The 23,410-nt window shown below is 40.1% G+C and overlaps 1 protein-coding gene across 5 annotated transcripts in view; it reads left to right on the forward strand.

Annotated features, from left to right (window-relative positions):
• Positions 1-23,410, forward strand: part of DOCK4 (dedicator of cytokinesis 4) — a 251,424-nt gene that overhangs the window by 59,055 nt on the left and 168,959 nt on the right. For 2 of the 5 annotated variants that reach the window (XM_083800777.1, XM_083800780.1), the window contains exon 1: positions 9,660-22,014. The exons of 2 other annotated variants lie outside the window; for them this stretch is intronic. In XM_083800777.1, the coding sequence (XP_083656903.1) occupies positions 21,948-22,014 (67 nt within the window). In that variant the 5' untranslated portion in view covers positions 9,660-21,947. Of the gene's footprint in view, positions 1-9,658; positions 22,015-23,410 lie in introns of those variants that run through there. One more of the 5 variants, XM_083800782.1, reaches the window with a different exon arrangement.

Consider the following 23,410-nt stretch of genomic DNA (forward strand, 5'->3'; position numbering starts at 1 on the left):
ACTGCCCCGTGCTGGCACCGTTTTTCCTTATATCCACTCAGAAGCCGGATGTAAAAAGTCTAGGACTTCAAAAGGAGGCAGAAGGAGTCTGTTGCAAGTTTTCTACCTCCGTTCTTCTCCTTTGTAACCTTTTCCGTCTTACTCTTTAGTCCCTGTTGTAACCTCAGCTCTACTACAACTCCCTCCTGTCACTTGGTAGATGTGTACATCTCCTTTGAATGTCCCACAAGCACTTCTCTTTAAACGCTTGTAAAGATGAAGACAAAAATAGCTGCAAAAGGAAACTAAGGCAAAGAATGCTTACTGGTAGCATTAAATTGGAAGGAAGTATTGCATCCTTGATGCTCAAAGCCTGGTCCAGATGGTAAGCAAAAGGAACCATAGCAAAAAGCTATGGTTCATTGCAGTTTTTCTTACTTGTTTAAGGCAAGCATAATATGGGTTAAAAGCTACAATGTGTTTAACATTTATTTCAGGAAGGCTAGAATATGGCATTCTACAAACTGCTTCAGTAGGAAAACTAACAACATGCATACAGTTCTATTCTCATTTTGGGGCTATTTTGGTAAGTTTAAGTTTTACTAAGTTCAGTAGAATTTCGGTAAGTTAATTTTTGGTTAAATCGTATTTTTTTTCTTGAAATATCCCAGAGCTGAATGTCAGTTCTGCACTAGGGGATATTCCTTGAAAGTGATATCAAATACGCTGTTTTTTGTTAGAACAACAGTTGTAAAATCACAAATCCCATATGACATGAAAGATACCAAAATATGCAGAAGTTGTTTTTAAAAGGTGATTGCACAGAGTTCAGCGTGTTGCTTGAATATTAAAAGGTTAAGATTTGCCTTGAAAGACCTGAAAAATGGGACCATGGATTTTTTGCCTAAAGCCTAATGAATTTATAAACTGACTGTGTAGTACAAAGGTGGAGTTCCTCTGGACGTAAAGTCGATACGTTGGTGTCCCAAGGGAACAATGCTGCGATCAGTGTCACTGCGGGCTTTCATCGATGATTCAGCAGGAGGCCGTACAATGCAAGTAAGGCGATATGGCCCAGCACGTTGGTGGCTCGCTGCTGCTCACAGTGACAAAACCACAGTGCAGTGCTACCCGAGTCTCGGGCCAGTAGAGCCTGGCAGAAAACACAATAATTGTCTTGTACTCCTCCAGTTATACTAATGAAAGCCACAGCTTAGGAAAACGACACTCTTCAGACTTACAAATTCCTCATTTGGAGGTTGAGAGAATGATATTAGCAGATTTTGGCAGTTGAGTGACAGTGTATCCTATCTGAAACAGGAATTTAAAGCAAACAGGGTTCTTTAGCTGTTTTGAAAACAGATGGTAGAAAGGTGAAAAATATATCCATCAAAATGGTGATTTGTCTTCAGCCAGAGTAGTGTTCAGTTCTGTTGTTGCAGCTGAAAATGAAGCAGCTTAGATTAGTGAATCTGATCTGTTCTGGGTCAGAAATCAAGCTGAAATGGTTATTTACAGATTTATTAGTGGTACGATATGCAATGACAGGGAAGCCGAGAACTAATTGGGAATTGAACACTAGTTTAATTTCCCAAATGTGTAGATGGTGCTTTAGATAAAATGCTTGCTGATGTTGTCTCATAAGAAAAATCCAGAGATTATCCCAAAACCTAATAAATAAAAGAATAAAATTGGAAGCCAGTCTATACGATCTCGTTTACCTCCAGAAGTAACTTTAATTTCTTGTAACAAATGGTTTGATAAATTCAAAGATTTTAAAAGTCTCTCATACTAAGTCAGCTCCTGGGTGATTTAATACAGGTTAATAGACTGAGGAATCATTGTAGCTGGTTTTGTAAAGGACAAATGTAGTAAGTCATCTGTGGTCCTCCTCATGGTGTAGTAAATTATGAATAAGCTTGCTGTATGAGTATAAATTTTTCTTTCCTACAAACCTGTGAGCATAAAGAATAGCTGCTTTCAAGTTTTTTTCCTGAGAAAAGGTCATTTCTAGGAATCAACACGCTTTTCTTGTTAAGATGCTACTGTGACCTACAGAAAGTGGATGAGAGCTGCAGGCTTTGTTTGGGGTAATAGCATTTAATGGAAATGAAAATCTTTCTTTTAGCGGACATATAACTTTATTAAAATCGGAGTAACCATAATTTTTTCTTGTCATGTGGCCTATGCAAATAAAATGCACTGCGGCAGTTAAAATTTAGTTACGTAAGTCATCAAAATTGGAATCGAAACTTAAATTCTCTAGCTGAGGAAAAAGGAACAAGAAAGTTATGCATCAAAAATGCTGTGCTTGTACCTTTGTCAAAAATGCAAATCAACCGGTAATGGGTTACTGGAAACCAGAGGATGGTTGAGGAAAACTTTTTATTGAAGAACAGAATGGGAATTTGTATCCCAGTAGTAGTGAAGATGGTTTCCTTTTCAAATACAAATGGTTGCCATCAAATTCTGTTTGTGAAGCTTCTCAGGCTGTGCCTGATCGTGAAGGCTATGCAGCCACTGTTTGAGTAACGTTTCACTTTGACCATGATGTCCTAGCTTTGCTAGTAACTTGTCATGAGATAAATTTCGATGTTTCTCTTCAAGGAGAGAAGGCTGCTTGTCTCAGTCGAGGAAACATACCATGTGGTACCTCAGTGTTTATAGAAATGCTCTTATTCTCAATGGGAAACTGCAGAAATGCTACCATTTCGTAATAACACCTAGTCTCATTGCATTTGGATGTCTTACTCATCAGCTGGAGGCAAAACAAAAATGTAAAACTTTTCTGTGATACAGAGACAATTTTGGTAACAGCTTGGAAAACAAAACTAAACAAACACCTAGCTGCATCCCTCTGGGCCTTTTGTTCCTTTTTTTCCATATCCTCACACACAAGTATCTCTGAGATAACAAAAATGGGCTCTTCTGCTCATATTGAATATTTGTGTAAATATTTACTTTGTGAGCTCAGAAACTTTGTGCCTTCAAGACTGCCTCTATACTTGTGTTTGTTTTTTTTTCTCTCCCATGCTGGAGATGATGCTTTCTGTCTGTCTGCGTGGCTGTTTGATGCAGCGATGAACAAAGGCTCATATATCCCACTCCAACTGTGTAGAATTTCACCAGTCACCTGTGTTGAGAAGCTTTGAAATGTGAGGCAGATCCCTGTATCTTCAGCTTCACTGATGCCTAGCATGTGAAACATTTACCTGTCCTTTTCTTACAGTTTTCACACCAAAAGTTGTGCTCAAAACACTTTGGAGATAAAGATACAGGGTTGGAAGTGTGGGCAGGAGGGAATAAGGTCCAGCAGACTTGAGAAGTAAAAGGTATTGAAATCTGGAATAGGGAAAATTTGCCATCAGAAAGCCAAAACACACATGCAACCCTGGACTTATCAGCTCACATCACACTTGATTCAATAGTAGGTCATAGAGCTGTCGTCAATCTGTTTAAAAGAGAAATCTTTTGTTCTAGGTCGATACTCTGTGTTCATGCAGCAGATAAACATTTGCTGTTCTGTATCTCTAGTTTTGTAACACATTGTTCTGCATGTGCAGATTTTTCTGAGGCTTGAGTTAATATGCTTACCCTTGTTGATTTGGAGAAGCCTTTCCTAAATTTTAAGAAGTGAAGAAAGTCCCTTTGTACTTCCTTGTATTATGGGGTTTGGAACAGGCAGCGTCTGCGTTTGTTTCCTTGTTAATTATTATTGCTAATTGCACAGACCAATCTTCTGCCTGTAGAACTCTTTCTGTACTTCCCAATTTTTATCTGTTGTCTGTTGCTGAAGGTCTGTTTGGTAGTTGTTTCTACTACTTGTATAATGAAGCATGTGGTTTGCAGGATACATCATAGTTGCCTATTTTTAAGCAGTCATGATGCTTCTTAGTGGTTGTTGTTGGTGTTCTCTTCCAGACCTCAAATTTATGTCTGCTTTCTCAGGGACGCTGGGGTTTTTTGAGACCTGACAAGAATGATACAGTGAAATGGCTCAGGTTTTTGTCCATGTTTAATTTCTTGGTCATTTGTTATGCAGTGGAGGAAGTTTGTGTTTCATGAATAAGGTAGTGAGGAGTTCCCCATTTTTCTGGTCACCCAGCTAAGCCTGGCCCCCAAGAGCATTACGTGGTTTGTTACCTCAACAGCTACACCTTAGTTTACCAGTAACAGTAGGGTGTGTGTAACATGTTTGAAGAAGGAACATGCCCTGAAAAACCTGGTCAATTTAGCAAATGAGAATTCAAAGAAACTTGCATTCAATGGTAGCTTTACTCCTCTAACAGGTGAGAACCAGTGGCTGCAATGCTCTGGGTGCAGAGAGCCACACATAGTGCAGTTGAGCCTTTTAGAGGCAGCGGCCTTGTGATATATCCGCATTCCCATCTTAGAGCATAAGGGTCAGAAGATCTGTATCTGCATTCATTTTGTCAAAGAATATATTCAAATAAGTTTCAACCTTCTCTTTAATTTTGTGTAGGTTCACTTTGCATCTCTACGTATGCAAACACATTGAGCTCCATTTAAGTGGTTGAGCAACTGCTCCCAAGATTGACTCCAATTTCACTTCTTCCTTCCTGAACTTCTAAAATTCTTCAGATATTGAAAAAATAAAATCAAACACCCTTTAGACTCCCATGCTATACATCTTGTGTTACTGATCTTTAGTCTCTTAGTTAGTCTCTTCCAGATTTTGGAACATTTATTTGGGCTTGTCTTACCTGAAGGCTTGTTGCAGTGATAAATAACTTACCTTTGGAGATACTGTTTGATGGTTGTCCCTTAAAATGAAGTAGTTAATTATTTTGTAATTGCTAGTCTGGGCATTGTTGGGATGCTTGTTCTGGGTTACAGATATTTGTAATTTGCTCTGGCATGTCGAGGCTGATCCCTAGGGTAAATTGCAACTTTTTAGTTTGGAAAAAAAAATGGTTTGGGATTGCCTCGCTCACTTCGAGAGTTATATTTATGGCAGCATAATTGCTTCAGTCATCTTGAGTTTAAAATACAGTGTAACATGTGACAAACTTATTTAACACATGCTTAGAAAAGGGTATGGGGGAGGTAATTGAAGAAACACACTGTCATCCTTTGGGACTGAGACACGAGTGCAGATCTTGTGAGTGGGGGGGAGTGGTTGTGTTGGTGGTGGTTGTTAGTTGGTTTTCTTTTCTCTCTTCTCTGTATCCTCAAAGTATGCAACAGCCAGTTACACTACAGTTAACTTGGCTCTCTTTCTGGAATACTTGGTTCGCCTGGTTTTTATAAGGGCCTATTCTGAAGTGAGATGGTCGCGTCGTGCCGCCAGCGTTAGCCAAGAGTAGGGCAGAGGATGAGAGCAGAAGGTTCATCGTGGTGGGCTCATGCTAGAGAATAAAAGTCCGTGATTATCACAGTATCTCTGCGATTATGTAAGTTTCCTCTGAAAATAGCAGCCGAATTACAGCTGTGGTTGGGAAAATGAGCCTGTGTGAGATCTAGTGCCTTCGTGGTCAGCTTGAGCAAGTCATGGAGCACGGGATGGGTTATTCTGCTGCTGAGAGCCCCAGCTCCTGCCTAGCCTCAGCGGGATTTGCACCCACAGCAACACCCACGGGCAGCTGTGAGATTGCAGTGCCACGGCTGCCCAGCCCTCAGCAGCACCACTTCTCGTTATACTGACCCCGAATACTGCCCTACATCTGTTTTAGAGGATTTTTTTCATTTTCCCCTCTTAGCTTGTCTGAAGCACCCTCCAGATGTTAAATCAGCTGGTAGCTGCAATATGATAGATTGGCTGCTAATTAGTTTTTTTTTCTAGAAGCGTTAGTTGTTACCTTTTAATTTTTTTTTGTACCCTGCACTTGTCCTGGCATTTTACTTTCTCTGACACATCAGAATGTTAATTAGTCTTCTGAATTCATTTACCTATGCAAATACAGATGGTGCAGCCTATTGGGTTGTTTCCTGTGCAATACAATTGTGAACTAGCCAGTTCAGCTGCTACCAGAAGTTGCAAGCAGCTGTGCTGTTCCTCCCTCACCAATTTATTGCAGTGCTTTTGTTGTGATAAATCACAACACCGAGGCTTTCGTGTACGGTAGCTAATATCAAGTCACTTCATACTGATGTCCTTAACTATCAAATATGACATGCTGACTGGCTTTTATTGGTCTTGGCCTAAACAAGGCATAAATATTACTCTAAAATAGGAAAAGATGCTGACGGATAGTCAGAAAGGGCATTCACCTCTGAAATGATGAATGTAATCCAGAAATCATAACGCTCTGGTAGCTGTTTAAGGGCTTACATGGGATGTAATGTAGCCCTATTCACATCTTGGTCCTGTGCTCTGAGGACAAGTGTCCATATCATAAAAAGACATTAACACTTACCGGTGTTCTGTGAAGAAAGAAGTTTGAGAAGCCAACAAGCAAATGCATTTTTCAGCACCTCCCAATTCAGCACCGCTCCTTTCTTGTAAGACTTCGTGTACTTTGTAGTTTTGTTTATGCCAGCAATTAACCTTCTCTTTGGATAAATAACAAAACTCGGCTGGGTGAAAGCTGCTAGGCTTGCATTAGCATTGGTGGGTATCACCTCAGTATGACTGTGTGCTTTTCAATTCCTTAGGTTATGGTATGGTTTCTTAGACTCATCTTGTGTTTCGGGTGCATGCGTCTAATGAGGGTTGTCTGTGAGCTGTCCTTGCATGAAAGCAGGGTCTTGGAGCCGTCTGTGGTTTAACAGGACCGCTTACCATCTCAGAAGGACTCTGTCATGAAGAGATGCAGTTTTGACCTTGCTGGCACTGAGAGTTTAGTTACCTGTCCAGGGAAATGTTACATTGAAAGCATATTAAAAATATTTAGGAATATGTATATGTTTCCTAAAGATTTTGTCATGTAATTGTTCTGTTCCTCAGTGGACAAAATTTTCTGCATTTCCAGCCTGCCTCTGTTTCCTTACTTTTCTGATGCTTACTTTCACTTGCTTACACCGAAGTCTCCGCAAGGCTCATTTTTGTATTTCCCCCTACCTCATGTAGCATCAGCTCTGAATTGTTGACACTCCCTCCAGCCTCCCGGTCTGCTGCATAACCTGGCTGTGACTTCCTCAAATTCTTCAATTCTTCTACTTTGTTTTGCTGCTGCTTCCAAATCTCTCAATCTCCACCCACCTGAGACCAAGATTTTCAAGAGTCTGCATTAATAATTAACAAAAACAGTTCTGTCTAGGAGTTCTTTCCCCTTACAACAAATTTGGTCTTGTTTGCACTGATAGATGTCATTAAGGTTTAATGATCCTTGATTCACATTCCCCGCACAAATGCCAGTTGGTTAGCACATGTCACCAACCTGTTAGCAAGGGAGAAAGCACTTGTGGTACAACTGGAGCTGGTATTAATATCGTGGGCATAGATTGACAGATTCTCTAAGCTATTGCACTTAACTTACTGAATATTTAAAACCTCATTAAGCAGTGTTAGGAACTTCTGTTCTGACACCTTACTTTAAATATCTATGGTGGAACACGTGGGTTTGGAAGAAGTAAGCCTTCCCTTACATACAGCTACCTCGATCCCAAAGCAAACACCTGAAACATGACTGTCTGAAAACTCACCATGAAAGGTGAGACCAGTGGCTTTTACAATGCAGAGAACAAAACATCAATTTTAAGATGTGTGGTTTCACCTAGTTGCTGTATCCGGTATAATTTTCCCTTCTGTAGCCATTTTAGTTTTTAATTTTTTTCTAAAGGCCAAGCAAGTGTACAGTACTTAAGTCTGAAGATGCTACTTTTTAAAAGGGTTTAAAGATGTGAAAGAAATGAAATCTATTTTAGGGTTTCTGTTTATTTGTTTGATTTTTAAGAAAAAAATGCTAAATGTTGCTTGGCAGGAATTAGCTAGATTATTTTCTGGGAAACAGTAATCTAGAATAAGATTAACGTGTTGTGTTGAAATGCAGTGTTGATGCAGTAGTATCTCACTTTTAAATTAAGATAGCATGAGTGTAAGCCTATATTCCCAGGGTGAAATCTAAAACTTTGATCTGGCAGCAAAACTCATAGATACAATTGCCATCTATCAGAATATAAATTTTGGATTTAAGAGTTGATCTGGAAGCTCAATAGAAAAGTTTTACTTGTAATGAAGAATTTTATCCACAGGTGTTGGCATGCCATCATTTAAAAAAAAAAAAAAAGATTTGAAGTTCTAGTATCCTAAATGTCCAAGTTAACTCGCTGAATTTAAGGAAGATACAATTTTCAATTAATTATTTAATTTAATAAATGTTAAGCATTAGGCATATTAAATACTGAAAGTCATTACTGCAACATTAATTTTTACATGGATAATCCTTGCAGTCCGTAGTGTAAAGAAGCCAGACAGTTGGCTAACTTTTTTCATTCTTGGCTTCTTTTTTCTTTATTTTACCTATAAGCATAGATTTCAGGATGTGACGAAGATTAGAATAGATGAACAGGATGACATAAATTACAAATGCTGTTCACAAAGCAATAACTGTTTTTCCCCCTCTTTATCTTGCAGAAGTACATCATTTAATTGAAAATTGGTCTAAAATATTTGTATGTGAAAGTTGGATTTTATTCTCCAAAAAGCTGAGTTCTGAGAGTAACTTAAAAAAAGAAAAAAGAAAACCCCTTATAAATATATGTATGTTTTGAAGTAGGATTTATATCTAATGTATTCAGTCTCTAATACCTTCTAATCATAGCATTTAAGATAATACTGAGCAGCCGTAAATCACTACTTGAGACAAACATTGAAAGAAGTCTAGATCATTTAGAACTGGTCTAAAAGCACACAGTTCATCATTAAATACTTGGTTTTAAAGTGTTTTAAATATTCCTTTGTTTCCAGAGAGAATGGATCCTTTTATAGTTGTGTCTTGGTCAAAATCACAAGGAAAAAAAAATTGAAGTATCAAGTTTTGCAAGGAAAGTGATTTGCATACTATTACTTTGCTTTCTGTCAAATTTTGTTAAGCTTGCTGTGACCTACTTAAGAGTCTTATGATGAGATTAAGAATTGCAGTGAATTCTGTGTTGTAGACTACACTAGTTTTAGCACTTATGTTTACCACACCACTTTTGTCTTAGTGGAAGTAGTGCAGAGTTTCTCATCGTAAGCCTTTGGCTAAGTCTTTGATTCACTTTCCTCTGCAGAGTCTAGTTTCTTCATAGGGTTTTTATTTTTTGTTTGTTTTATTTTGTTGGGTTTTGTACTTCTAAATTGTTTCAGGCAAAATATGGCAGCTGCAGGTTCACCCTGCCTGTTCTGGCAGTCAGCTTTACTTTGTGAATTGCAGGTTGAACCCAACTGGAAATCTTTTTATTGGGCCAAAATTTTTATGTCACTGGCAGAGTATTCTTTCTGTCACCACAGCTATGACAAAGTCCACTAGTCCACTTTCCCAACTTAGTAATACTAGAAATCTGTGAAAAGCAAAATGCACATACACGAACCAATAACCCAACGTCCTTCTCCTCAGGGCTGCTCTCAATCCATTCTCTGCCCAGCCTGTATTTGTGCTTGGGATTGCCTTGGCCCAGATGCAGAACCTTGCACTTGGCCTCGTTGAACTTCACGGTTGGTTCTTCATTCTCCCAGTCCCTGCCTTTGCCTTCTGCAACCTGGGCAGCGTGACTTGCCGGTGAAGACTGAGGCCAAAAAGTCTTCAGGTACCTCAGCCTTCTCCATATCCCAGGTAACCAGGTCTCCCCTTTCCTTCTGGAGAGGGCTGAAAATTTCCCTAGTCGTCTTTTTATCACTGATGTACCTATAGAAGCTTTCCTTATTGCACTTGATGTCCCTGGACAGATTTAATTCTATCAGGGATTTGGCTTTCCTAACCTGATCCCTGGCTTCTCAGACAATTCCTCTGTATTCCTCCCAGGCTACCTGTTCTTGCTTCCACCCTCTGTAGGCCTCCTTTTTCTGTTTGCGTTTGGCCAGGAGCTCCTTGTTCATCCACGCAGGCCTCCAGGTAGTTTTGCCTGACTTCCTCTTTGTTAGGACGCATTACTCTCCTGAGCTTGGAGGAGGTGATCCTTGAATATTAACCAGCTTTCTTGGGCCATTCTTCTCTCTACTTCCCCCCAGTCCCCTGCCTGTCCTTCCTAAAGAGCCTGTATCCTTCCATCCCAACACTCCAGTCATGGGAGCCATCCCACCACGTGTCCATAATGCCAATCAGGTCCCAGCCCTGCAGGTGTGCATACGTCTCCTGTTTATTCCCCGTGCTATGTGAGGCTTTTAGGTTGGGCCCCTGATGAAGCTGACTTACTGGCTGGCATGGCTGGAATTCCTTCATGCTGCTCTTCAAGGGCTCTCCTGCTGACCTGTGATCCTTCTCCAGGCTATGGCCATCTATTGCTGGCACTGGCATCAAACTTCTGGGAATTGGGTGGATTGAGGTTCCTGTCCCCAGGCAACTGTATTTTAAAGGAAAAAAAACACCCTACCCTAAAACATAAAAGCCAGAATATTGTTGTCCTGTCACCTAATTCTGCTTCCCTGTCCCAGGTGTACAAATGTTAAATACGGCTAATGTTCATGAAACCAGGTCAACCCTGAATATTTTATGTAAATCCCTAGTCCTAATGGAGTATGATCGTAGCTCAAAAGCCTGCTTGGGCAAATCAAGTTGCAAGGTGGAATCATTAAGATGATATTTTAGTCTCATTTCCGCATGTACTTGCCCTACATTGTAGTTAAGTCCATTAATCAGTTTAGTATTACAGTGTAATGGAGACCAATCTTCACGCTTGCCCCGTCAGGCCCTTTCTGTGTCCTAGGGACTGCTGCCGGACATTTGCAAAGGCACAAGTTTAAGAACTCTTCAGTTTAAGTTTTAATTCTAATGCATCCGCCTCTTTGCTGTTTTGAGCTCTCGTTTTACTGGTTGTTGCTTGTTATGTGTGAGGGTGGGTGATCTTCTCAGTCCTTAAAAAGAAAAAGGGAGGGGAACGAATTGAAATGGTAAAATAGAAGCATTAGGGCAGACGAAAACAAACACAGCCAATTTCAGAATCTTTAAGCTAACTTTTTATTCAGAAAAGGTGAAGTGCTAGTAGGAGTATTTTCTAATAAAACCTCTAGTTTGTCTCTTCTTGTGTCTACTCTAGCTGAAATATAAAGGCTTCAAATTTCACCAGATGTACGTGAATGAGAATAGTCTGTTTTGGCGTGCTTGACACCTTCAATTCTTTTGGAGACTGAGAGCATAAAATTGTCTAATTTCCATACATTTTAGAAAACAAGTATGAAAAGTCATAAGACTACTTCCGTGATTTTGCTCATGTGTAATTTCCTTTCTGTGACACTTCAGTGGTTTAAATGCAGGCCTTCAAAGATTAGATAGGATTAGGTTGGTCAAATAATGGTATCTCCTTCTGGCACTACAAGTAACCAAACCACAAATGAGCGTAATTAGCATATCCGTTAACACTGCTGCTGGTTGGAACTAATGAATTTCAGTGTGAGCCGAGTAGCAATTGTTGGCTGACCTTTCAGATAATCCTAGTAAAGTGGAAAAGCAAACCCTTTTAATTGGGATGGTAATTTTAGAGTTAATAAAGAGCATATTTTTGATAAATGCATTGAACATGCTATATTTAAACTTCTGAAGAAATTTAGAAGCAGTGTTGCAAGCCTTGGTGTGCCTCTTTCCTATTGCTCCACAGGTTTAACTCTTTACTGGGTTGCAAATACTTTCTTATTCCATAAAAAGCCATTTTCCTTGACTTGTTCTCTTCAATTCCTTGTTAGGAAGAACAGACCCGTTACAAGTTAGGTGTGTTACTGATGATTTACGTACCTGTAGTAGTTTTAATTAGTCGGTAGGATTATGATATGGATCAAAAGCTTCTGCTTATCCAAGTCTAAGCTAGTGGTTATTCATGCACAGTGTTCCCAGTGATTCTATTTTTGAGCTGATATCCCAGCTACCTAAATTCAGAGGTTTTAGGCATGTGATTTTTTGAGAGAGGAGAAGGGAATAATGCAGAAGTACTAAATAGTAGAGTTGTTTTAAAGCCAGGTAAGTCTAAGGAAAAATAATGTTGTTTTTAAAGTATGCTTGTGCTTATTCATCTTCAGATTCAGCATTTGGCTTGGAACTTAGCAGCTGATTCTTTTCAGTGCTTCTGAAAATCTTCTGTTAAAAAAAGAAAGGTCGATGTCGTAGAAATGCCACCTGATTCATCTCATCAGTTCTTTTGCTTATTTCGTTCAAATTCAAAACATCTTAGCAGTCTCCTAATCATCTAATTTACTTATTTTCAACATCCATACATTGCTACTTAGTCTGTACTTGGCATCAGAAACTGCTACTACTGCTGTGTAGCATAGGAACTGAACAGTTGTCAAGCTAGGTCAAGCCACATACACCCGTCTATTTTTTTACGGGAATTTTTTTTACTGGGAAAAAGCATAAGGGATAAGGGAAATATAGATTTAACCATGCTTGTTAGAGCCTTTCCAAAGACTAAGATTGCATTAGGACTGTTGTACTTAAGTCCTCCTATATCAGTAATCCCTTTTAAAATTGCTTTTATTGTCAACCTTGACAACATTCTGTGACAGTGATGTTGTGTAACTTGATTGTGCCTCCATGAAAATACTATTTGGTTCATTTTAAACTGCTGCTGGACCATTCATTCCTTTAAGATATTATGCTATGAGGAGTAGGAATTGCATGTTTGTTTTCCCTTAATTTTCGTGGTTTGTGTTCCTCTGTATTATCTTGTCAGTTACATTTCTTTTCCAAGCTCAGTTCAGGAGGATGATACATGCCTTGGATGACCTTTTCTGTCTTTCTTTGACCAGAACCTGTTCTGGTTCTTCTGTTTATTCCAAAAATGGGAACCAGAATTTTGCAAGGGGGGATTTCTCTGTGGATTTAGGTAGTGGCAGAACTTCTGGGTACTGCAGCAATTAGTTTTACGTAAACTTTGTAGCTTTGTAAGCTTTGAACATGTTATGTAGATTTTCAATCACTACTTGCTTCAAGTTGATGGATTAAGTGGAATTTTGCTTGTATCTTAACTGAAGCTTTGTTTTGTTTTGTTTTGTCATCATGGTGGCAGCTACAGCCTTTGAGGTATTGACCTTTGAGATAGAGTGGGTGGAGATGGGATAGAGGCAGTCCTCTTGATACAGGAAAAATGCCCGAGTTGACTGCCTGATGTGTCTATGTGTCTTGCTCCTGCCTCTGTGGTACACTTTATCACCGGACTCAGGAAGAATTATTTTGTTAGATTAGATTGGCAGGAACCATGGTTTCTTGACTCTTTTTTTTTTTTTTTTTTCCTAGCGGATTTCTGAGCACTGTCATTGCCTTTGGGAAAAACTGCTTTCTTCCTGTGGCACTGTACAGCTGCAACTCAGTCTATGATTATAAGAATCCATCTTGCTATGAGGTGCTAGGAAATGATGTGCAGACAGCGATGTGGAAATGCACATTGCACAGACACAGTGTGGATGCTTCTGGGGGCAAATATCTCCTAATAACCTGCGATTATGGATTATGGGTCATGGGCATTTTGGACATGCCCCATACAGTATCCTCTGGTCAAAGGCTAGAAAAACTGGATATTTGGTTGTGGTAAATTATTTTTTCCGCATTTATTTAAGGAATAAATCTGTTTTCTGAGATGTTGAAGTGTTTATAGCAAAGCAGAAAACATCATGTGAAGAATGCCCTGTATAATTTGCAATGGTCAGTCCTTAGTTTTTCTGTGGATGATGCAATTTTGTGTATTAACTACAGGACACTGACAAGATATTTTATGGTACAGTCATGTATGTAATTATTGTTTTGGTTTTTATAATCGACAGTGGTAACATCTGGGTGATTTATTCCTGCCAATTATTTTCTGAATTAATATGCTCAGTCTAAGGGTAATCAAACAACAGAGCAAAAAGCCCAATAAATCGGGAACCAATTTTTGAAGGCCGATGTTATGATTTTTTTTGATGGCTGTGCAGTGGAAAAGATCAGTTCACACACCATTACTTGACCAACTAATTTGTTTAACCACATGCGTTACAATCAAAGGTATGATCGCCATAGTTTATCACTTAGAAAATGCTCATTTGCATCAAAAAACATAGAATATCCTGAGTTGGAAGGGACCTGCAAGGATCACTAAGCCCAACTGCTGACTCCACACAGGACCACCCAAAAATCAGACCCTATGTCTGAGAGCGTTATCCAAACCCTCCTTGAACTCCGGCAGGCTCGGTGCTGTGACCAGTCCCCTGGGCAGCCTGTCCCAGTGCCCGACCACCCCCTGGGTGCAGAACCTTTCCCTAACCCCCAGCCTGACCCTCCCCTGTCCCAGCTCCATGCCGTTCCCTCGGGTCCTGTCGCTGTCCCCAGAGAGCAGAGCTCAGCGCCTGCCCCTCCGCTCCCCTCGTGAGGGAGCTGCAGGCCGCCATGAGGCCTCCCCTCAGCCTCCTCTTCTCCAGGCTGAACAAACCAAGTGACTTCAGCCGCTCCTCGTATGTCTTGTCCTCTAGACCCTTCATCATCTTTGTAGCTCTACTTCAGATATCTCTAATAATTTTATGTCCTTCTTATACTGTGGTGCCCAGAACTGCCCACAGTACTCAAGGTTAGGCCGCACCAGCACAGAACAGAGCAGGACAATCCCTTCCCTTGACCAGCTGGCAGCACTGTGCCTGATGTACCGCAGGATACAGCTGGCCCTTTTGGCTGCCAGGGCACACTGCTGGCTCATATTCAACTTGCTGTCAACCAGAGCTCCCAGATCCCTTTCTGTGGGGCTGCTCTCCAGGCTCTCATCTCTCATCCTGGACATACATATCCATGGTTGGCCCATCCCAGGCACAGAATCCACCACTTGCTCTTGTTAAACTTCGTATTGTTGGTGATATTTTGTTTTACTTATTTCTAGAATATCTTTTTGTAAGAGGTCTTCTGCCTGAGTTTCATGTTCTCATTTCGAAAGTTTTTTTGAAGCATTGGAGGAAAACACAGCTTTTTTCTCTCCTTACCTCAGATGCTGGATAAAGCCTATGGGGCCTCTGTTATACTATCTGGATGCCCAGGAGGCTATTAATTGTAGGAAGGAAAAACAGTCTTTCAACAAATGAATGATTTTAAATTAGCTTAATAATTATATCAGCTGTCTGTGCTGGTAAGCTGGCTCTCTTGACAAAATATGTGGCTGGGAGTTCCTGTGCTCGCTGCCCCTCACTGGGAGTGGTCCCTTCCAGGGCAGCAGCCTTTCAGGAAGGCTTTGCTGCTGGTTTTGCTTGGCTTTCATTTCTCCTCATTCCCTGCCTCGCCCATGCCCCTTTCACATGGAGCTTGGCAGCTGCTTTTCCTTCAGGTCTTTGAGTTTTGTACTTAAGTTCAGTGCAAAGGAAGTGCATGATGTGTCTTACTGGCATGGACAATGGTCAATATATTGTAGATCTGATCTGAGCTCATTTCAGCTTTGCTACCAACCTGCTAGCAGATGCTGGGCTGACAAAAAGTGTTTTTACATGTTTCTGCTCATTTTTCTTATTTATGAAGTAAAGTTTTTGCTGCTTGCGTTGCTTTTAAAGAGATTCAGAAAACAGTCATGTGGATTTGTTCATCTGGAGAAGGATGGGAAAACTCCTTAATAATAAAAGAAAAAAACAAGCACCAAGGACAGCATTATGAGCTGGTCAAGGGAAATGATCGTCCCACTCTACTCTGCGCTGGTGTAGCCTCACCTTGAGTACCTGTGTCCAGTTTGCCTGTCAAGACCTTGACTAGTTTCATTCAGGAGGTATTTCATGGTTCAGAATGTAATGTGAGTCTCCCAGTCCTGATTTCTTAGAAATACTTCACTGTTTTCTGTGTTTTTCTGGACCCATGGTATCCCAAACATACCCCTAGGCCACCTCTAGAGGAAGAGTTAAGGAGAGAGCTGTTATAGTGGCCGTTATTTTTAGTGACTCTCCTAATATGTTAAACAGTGTTGAAAACAAAAGAATTATCTTGATGTACTCATACATAAAAAGATAAATGCTGAGATGCAGCAATGAGTAGTAATATAAACATTTGAAGAGGGCTGTTTGCTCATATACTTCCGCTGATGACTTCCTTCCCAGCAAACAAGACTATCAGTCCCTGGTCAGCAATCTTCATTATCCTATAACTGGCTGCATATTCTTTTCAGATACATTTTTGGATGCTCTTGTGCACTTTTATAAGCAGCCAACTGAACCTAAACCCTCATCACCCATGATTTTGGAGTAATAGGTATAATTTGTAAGCAAACATGAGTAGTACAGGAAGGATCTGATTTTTTGAGAGAATTCTTCTGAAAGTACATCAGAAGCCTGCAGAGATACTGTGAAAAGCATATATCCAGATAGATTTATTTTTTTTCCGGGGCTTTGACTAGAAAAAGAGTAAGTTTATTCATTTGTTATGTTTCCTCTTTGGGCGTACATTTTAAGATACCTGTGGGATTATGTTAAATGCCCCTGTAGTTTTAACTTTATGGAGATTAGTGATGAAACTTGTCAGGACTAACTACACTGAGTTCTGCTGTCTCAACGATTGAAGTCAGGCTGAAAAGTGAAATGGTTATTGCCAACCATTAAACCTCATAAACCAGCTTAAAACCAGTGGGATGTTTAAACTTCTTCAGTTCAGCAGTTTCTGAAAATTTTCAGAGGAGAAAGTAGTTTTGCTTCACCAGTCATGAATTTCCAGTATAATTTGAAATGTCTCTCAAATACACTAGATCAAGAAAGTTCTGCTTCATTTAAGATACAAAAAAAAAAAATGCACCAGGGTATTTGTAAGTGATTTGTAATCATCGTCTTCCTTAGATGCACTTACCTAGATGCACTTCCACACCTTGCAAACAGACTAGTTTTTCAAGAGGTTTTCTGGTATTAAGTTCATATCTACAGATAATTGGCTGATCTGTATGGCAGTCTACAACAGCTCACAATTACACAAAAAATCTTTGGGTTTTGTTTATTTTTATTGCTAACTAAATTACACAATGTGCTTATTGCGTAAGTTTCTAGGGGTTTTGTTATATTACTGAGGAAATGACTACTAATAATTAGAAGAATATTGTGATATTTTTTAACGTAAAGCAAAAGATTGGCATTTAATAAATATACATCATAAGTAACAGTGTGGTTAAGGCTATAGATTACCAAAGCAGAATAATTTGACTTATAAAATGGGAGAGAGAACATTACAGGTAGGTTAAACTCAAAATTAACAGAACTCTTATTGATAAAACAACAGTATTTAAAATAAATTTATAATGAAATGGTTGAATGTCAGAGAAATACAGATTACCAAGAGACTGCCTCTTGTCTGCGATATAATGTTACGAGACACACTGAAAAGTATTGGCACTAAAAATTGCGCAGGGTGTTGATTTTACTTTTGTTGTCTTTTGCTGATGGCATGTCAAGTACAGAGTTAAACACTGTTCTTACGAAGGAAATAAAAGAAAACTGGACAGTGTTTTATCTATAATGGCATTTGATGGACCTGTCTGTTATAAAAAATTTACCGCAGAAGATGGATGGCCTGTCTCTTTTTTATTAGTGAAGAAACCTTATGCTCTGCTTTTGTTGGCCTCCTTGAAAGTCACTTATTACTTGAATAGGAGTAAACACTGAAATTTTAACGGGAAAGTGGTCTAGTTTGCCAAACTCTTTTATACCAAACACACGGAGTTTCTCAGCTACTGTACTGTTGTCTGACTGTGTTCTCCTTGGAAGGCTCTGATAGTCGCTGAAGAATGGTGTTGCAGCTTGCACAGCAGTCTGGTTTTCTTTACAGTTCACAAGACTACAGCTCTTTTGAACTTGGGTTTGTATGGCGGTACATGAAAAGTTCATTAAAAGCTGTGAAATTATTGACCCTAAATTCAGGGCAGAATGTCGGGCTATAATGCTTTTTTTGGGACGGAAGAGGAGAATAGGGAAATGTTGGTCATTAGGCTTTGGACCAGACCCAGTACACTTGGATTAAATCAGCACAAAATTGTAAGGATGCACTCAGCTATTCAAGGCCTGGTTTAAAATAAACACCTTAGTGTTATTCTGAAAAAAGTTTCAGATGCTTTCTTGGAAGTGTCTCCTGGGTCTATAATTACGTGAAACACCCTTCATTTTGTGCTGTCTGTGTGGGGATGTGAGAGGTAGCCAGCAAACCTTCTGGCATATGCAAGAATATCACCATGGATCTGGATTTGAAATCATGTGCAACTTTGAGTCTTTTAAATTTAACTTTCTGGAGGTTTTTAGCGAGCACCACATCATGCTTTAATGAGGCCCCAAATACACTGAAGAGTCGTGATGAGACCTGTGCTTACCGGGCTTTGTTGACTTTGTTGGACCTCAGATGCACTTGTGCTTCTCCTGTCCACGCATTAACATTTTTTTCTGTATCTGACACCTACAGGAAGTTGCCAAAAGAAAAAGAAAAAAAAAAGAAAAAAGAAAAAAAAAGATAGAAGAAGAAACAGGTGGAATATATTTGATTTTAATTGAAAATTTTGGTTCCCCAAAAGCTATGAACAAAACCTGAAGACTTTTTCAAGTTAAAGTTACATAACAATAACTCTTTTCTTTGCCGATGATATTAAAAATTAAGGCAATTACTTAACAAACTTAAAAAAATAGTTACTTGGAAAGACTTAGTTGTTTGGAAATACTTAGTCATAACGAAAGTCATAGTAACAGTTATTTTTATCTGAAGAAGGTTGTCCTCGTAGATAATGTCATCTTTAATATAATCTACTTTTTTCCATGTTCTGCTTTGTACCAGCTGGATTTTTGAAGTTGTTGCTGATACTTTGTCCATACTTACTGCTCATGATGTCAGTCTAAGAGCACCAATACTGCATCCGTGGCTCTAGAGAGAGTATTAGAGAGCTGTGAGACCAGATGGTCTAACTGCACGTAGCATAGCTCCTGCATTGTGTTCAATCCTGTGATATGATTCAATGCATGACATCTATACCGTATGGTACTGCGTTTACCTCGCTTTCTACTGCGATACCTGAGACAGGTTTTACATGCACATTCCTTCTCTTCAAAGAAGGAAAGTCTTAAAGGAAATCTGATAGCGAGGAGCTGGATCATCTACTCGTAGACTTCAAGGTGCACTAGGTTTTCTAGATGTGTACAGACCTGCTAGTTTTATTTTCTTTTTACTTTTAAATTTCCATTTCCAGAACTAATGCAAACCAAGAAATTGCTCTTAGCTGAGTCAAAATGTAGACATAGTAAGAGGTAGTAGGAGCTCAAGAAATGCTTAACTCATATTTGATTGAAGAAGAAAAATAATCAGTGAAATCTCATACCTGCACGGATAGGCACTCTGGTGGTGTATACTGAATTACTCCTGGTATTCTAGACGGGCAGCCATTCTCAACAGCAGGTAGGTGCCCCAGGAAGCCATCACTTGTTACTTTTAGTGCTCTTTCCTAAGATACAGTGCTTAATATCTAAGGTACCTAAAGGAAAGAGTTAGCAAAAGTTTCTGCAGATGTTGGGGGAACTGTTATCAAACCAGGTGATAAAGTTCCTCCCTGAAGCTGAGATGCAGGATGAGCAGAGCTTGACAAATGCTCAGACAGGCGCACTAAACTGATTATCTGTATTAGAATAGTCCTGTGGGTTTTGGCAGCATTGTAATCAGGGATTTGAAAGCGATTACCTTGCTGAATTCAAATGTTGAGACCAGAACAGGGGGAGTGTGCTCTGCTGCAGCTCCGTGTTCTTTGTGTATTTCAGCCTTGGTATTTGCCTTGGCTGTGCAAACAGCTAGTGCTAGTAGCAGCAGGAATTTTGGATGTTGGCTTTGTTTTTCAGACAAGTGAAGAACAGTCATATGGAAAGGTTCGTGGTTCTACTTACATAGTATTTTCATAGCTTGGACGTTGCTAGAAACTTTTTAATGCTTTTTGAAGTGCCACAAAGTATTTTCATAAATAGTTGTTCGATAAATATTCCTACTAGGAATATGCCCACACAAGCACTCGTCTCTGAAGAACAGGCGAACACTGCACTCGAGCAGCACTTGAGATATTCAGGAGCCACGCATGGCTCAGGAGCCCTGGGCTGTCAGCATCTGAGCTGTGTGATCCTTTTAATTGTGGTGGGCATACAGGAGGGAGAGCTCACACTCTTTCATGTCAATATAAATTTAAGGGTTCTTGTCCTCAGTGACCTGCAGGAGATTTAAGGATCACTTCTGTTATTGAGACTAACACGGGTATTGTCTCTGTCGAGGAGAGGTTAGATTGATTTCTTTTTTTCCGCTCTCTGCTTTTCTGCCATTGCCTTCATTAGCTTGTTTTTGGTCAGCAGCAAGCCTTCTAGGGTATCTGGAGGCAGCACAGTGCATTACTGAACAGATGCCTGAATTAACCCGTGTAATAGAAGTGTGAGCATGTAGCTGTGCTATCGTGGCACTCCATCCAGATCAATTCACATGCAGGCAAAGCTGAGTGCGTGCGGTGGCCTGGGACGGTAAGCTTTGGCCATTCAGCATTAACAACGTTGTACGCCCGAGTGTGTTTATGCTTGCAAAAATTCTGCCTATTTAGTAATCTAAAAAGGTACCTTGGCTTCTTTTGGGGAGAAAAAACTCATCCTGGAAAAGATAGAGCTAAGGAATCGTTTGGAGAAAAGAGCAGAGAAGGTGACAAGAGAAGGCTTCTCAAACTTTCCCACAAGAACAAAGGGATGTGAAAGGAAATTGTAAGTGGCAGGTGTAAAATAAAAGGAAGATTTCTTTTTTTCCTGAACCTTATTTAAACTGGTAAGTTCGCTTCCAGGGGAGTTTGTCAGCACCAACATAACAATGCATTCATAATACATTAAATGTGTAAACAAATTCATTAGTAGCTGTCGAACACAGAATGATCACATCTGGCTCAGGAGACACGAGATGCTGAGAGCTGTACCGCTGGATGCTTGCATTGCTTGCCAGTGGTCGGTAGCATCAGGATGACTTCGCAGGCAGAATCCTGAGCAGAGATGTTGGTCTGACTGCTTGATTTTATTTAATGTCTGCTTTGATGGTGTGCTCTCTCTAACGTTGCGTTTTCTGCAGCTGCTTACATTGACAGATTTGTATTGTGTTTGCTCTCCGTATGTACATATCTGTCATTACTCATCAGTTAAAGGGCTGCATAAAAACAAGCTCAATTTTTTGTCATAAATGGAATACTGAACAGTAAAGGATTTATCAACTGAACTCAATGCTGTCTTTTTAATATTACAAGCTCTCTAATTTTATTTATTACAGCTTTTCTGATAAGTTTTCAAGTGTTGAATTGAAAATAAACCTCTTGAAATGGTTGTACCTGAAACTCTCAATCTGTCTAAAGAACAGCATTTCAAGTCCAGAACACAAACTCGAAAAATGGCTTTTGCCACAGAGAGGACCTGATTTCAATTATAGCAGATAATATCTGAAATCAATTATAGCTTCTGGTCATCTGTTAGGAGGAAAGGAACAACAGTGTGTGCCTCATTAGTTCTTATGTGCAGGTCTCCAGTTATTTCAGGCATAAAAATTTTAAGAATGTAACCCCGAGCAAAACTTGGAAATGGGCCACCCACCCCTGCTACCAGCGGATCAATTCCTTTTCTATCACAGCATCTTGTTCCCTGTCAACACCAGCCCCCATGACACAGTGTTCCCACCCTCCAAATCAGTTATTTTCCTGTGTCTTTATATTTCTGTGTGGTTCCTGTGCTGTCTCCGGTAGTTGGGACATCATGGCTCGGGGCGTTGAACTGGAGTCTGCTTTTTATTCCACCACTGAGCGTGCACGATATGGCCAAGTAATTTTAAAGTGATGATTAAAGCAATTTACATTTTTCTACCCCCCTCCCCTCTTTCTTCAGATGAAGGACTGTCTTTTATTATCTGAAACCTGAGCCTCCTGTCGTGGCACAGATGCCCAGCTTTGAGGTATCGGTCGCTGCTGCAGATGTCGCCTCCCCTGCTCCCGATGCCTTTGCAGGTGGGGATGTAAGCCCGTGAGCCCTGCTGCTCAGCCAGAGCTGTGGTGTGCTGCCTGTCTTCCTTCTTAGCACTGAGCTTAATTTTAGCTTGGGACAGGGGGCATCCTGAGCACCACGTTGCGTTGCACCCTTTGTGGGGGAACATTTCCATTTTATAAACAAAAACCTGAGCCAGTCATGAAGCACAACGTGGATTGGGTGAGTCTCAAGTGTTTCTTTATAATGCTAACTCAGCTGAAGGAGTTCAGTGCAGTAATTGTCACTGGAAGAAAAAATCTTGTTGTATTTTTCAGAACAGCAATTCTGTTTGTGCTGTAGAAGAGCAGAAGGGTCTTGCACGAAAGAACTTCATTTAGGCTTTAATTAAGACCTTGGGCTTGGATTGATCTGTTTATAGGCCAGGGACCCGTATCTCACAGCTGTCCAACAGGGAGCACAGACAGGCAGTGACTTAGATAATGAAAGAGATGAAAGGGAAAGTTTCTTTTGAGAAGCTAAACATAAGCTCCATCAGATTACTCCTTCTGTCTGCTCTTTCTCCTAATTGGGACAGTGGTCTGATGTGAAGGTAAGACTGGAAACCTCATTCCAATAGTTCACAGTGAAAAAGTTGTGAGAAACTCATCAAGAAGATGTCCTGTAATATTTCTTATCACATTCCTGATTGAACTGACTCTCTGTTTTATTGACCTTTGCAGAAGAAAAATATTATGGATGACATTTTGGATGATTTTTAGCAGTTTATCACAGATAAGTAACTTAATCCAAAAGAAAAGAACCTGTGCGAGATGGCCAGTTCTCTCTCCACAGCTCTCAAGCAAATGAGTTGTTTCAAAACAGGATTCATTGCACCTGTAATACCAAAGACATTCTGATCTTCGCCTTAACCCAAGAACTTCTTTAATGTTTCATATCACTGTAGATCTCACTGTATGATTTCACCTTCTGTATGGACTGGGATTTTGTGTCCTATGTTGTTTTACTGACTTACCCTCTGAGTACCCTTTGGCAGCAAGAAAATACTTAATAGTTTCAAGTTAGCTGTTGTATTTGAACTCAGTTTCAAACCTCCTTCTGGGAATATATCCTCCTGCAAACCTTTATTCTGGAGTTTCATATTTCCTCTTTCTCCTGTGGCTGAGGGATGATCGAAGACGGCATCAATCAGCGCGCCTGTGCCTGAAACACAAACAGGAAATGTGAAGGACCTTCAGGTACTACAACGACAAAATGTATGTAGGTGTAAGTGCTTGTGATACACAGCTTCCTGTGCCTGTGCGTGCGGACAGCACATCTGCAGGGACTGCAGGTACTGGGAGGGGAGCTGTATGCAGAGGGGATTTCCTATCTATCTCCTGCCCACCCTCCTTTTGTAAGGTCGCCGCTCTCCAGTTG

This window comes from Anser anser, assembly GCF_964211835.1.
Source record: "Anser anser genome assembly, chromosome: 1".
Lineage (NCBI taxonomy): Eukaryota > Metazoa > Chordata > Aves > Anseriformes > Anatidae > Anser > Anser anser.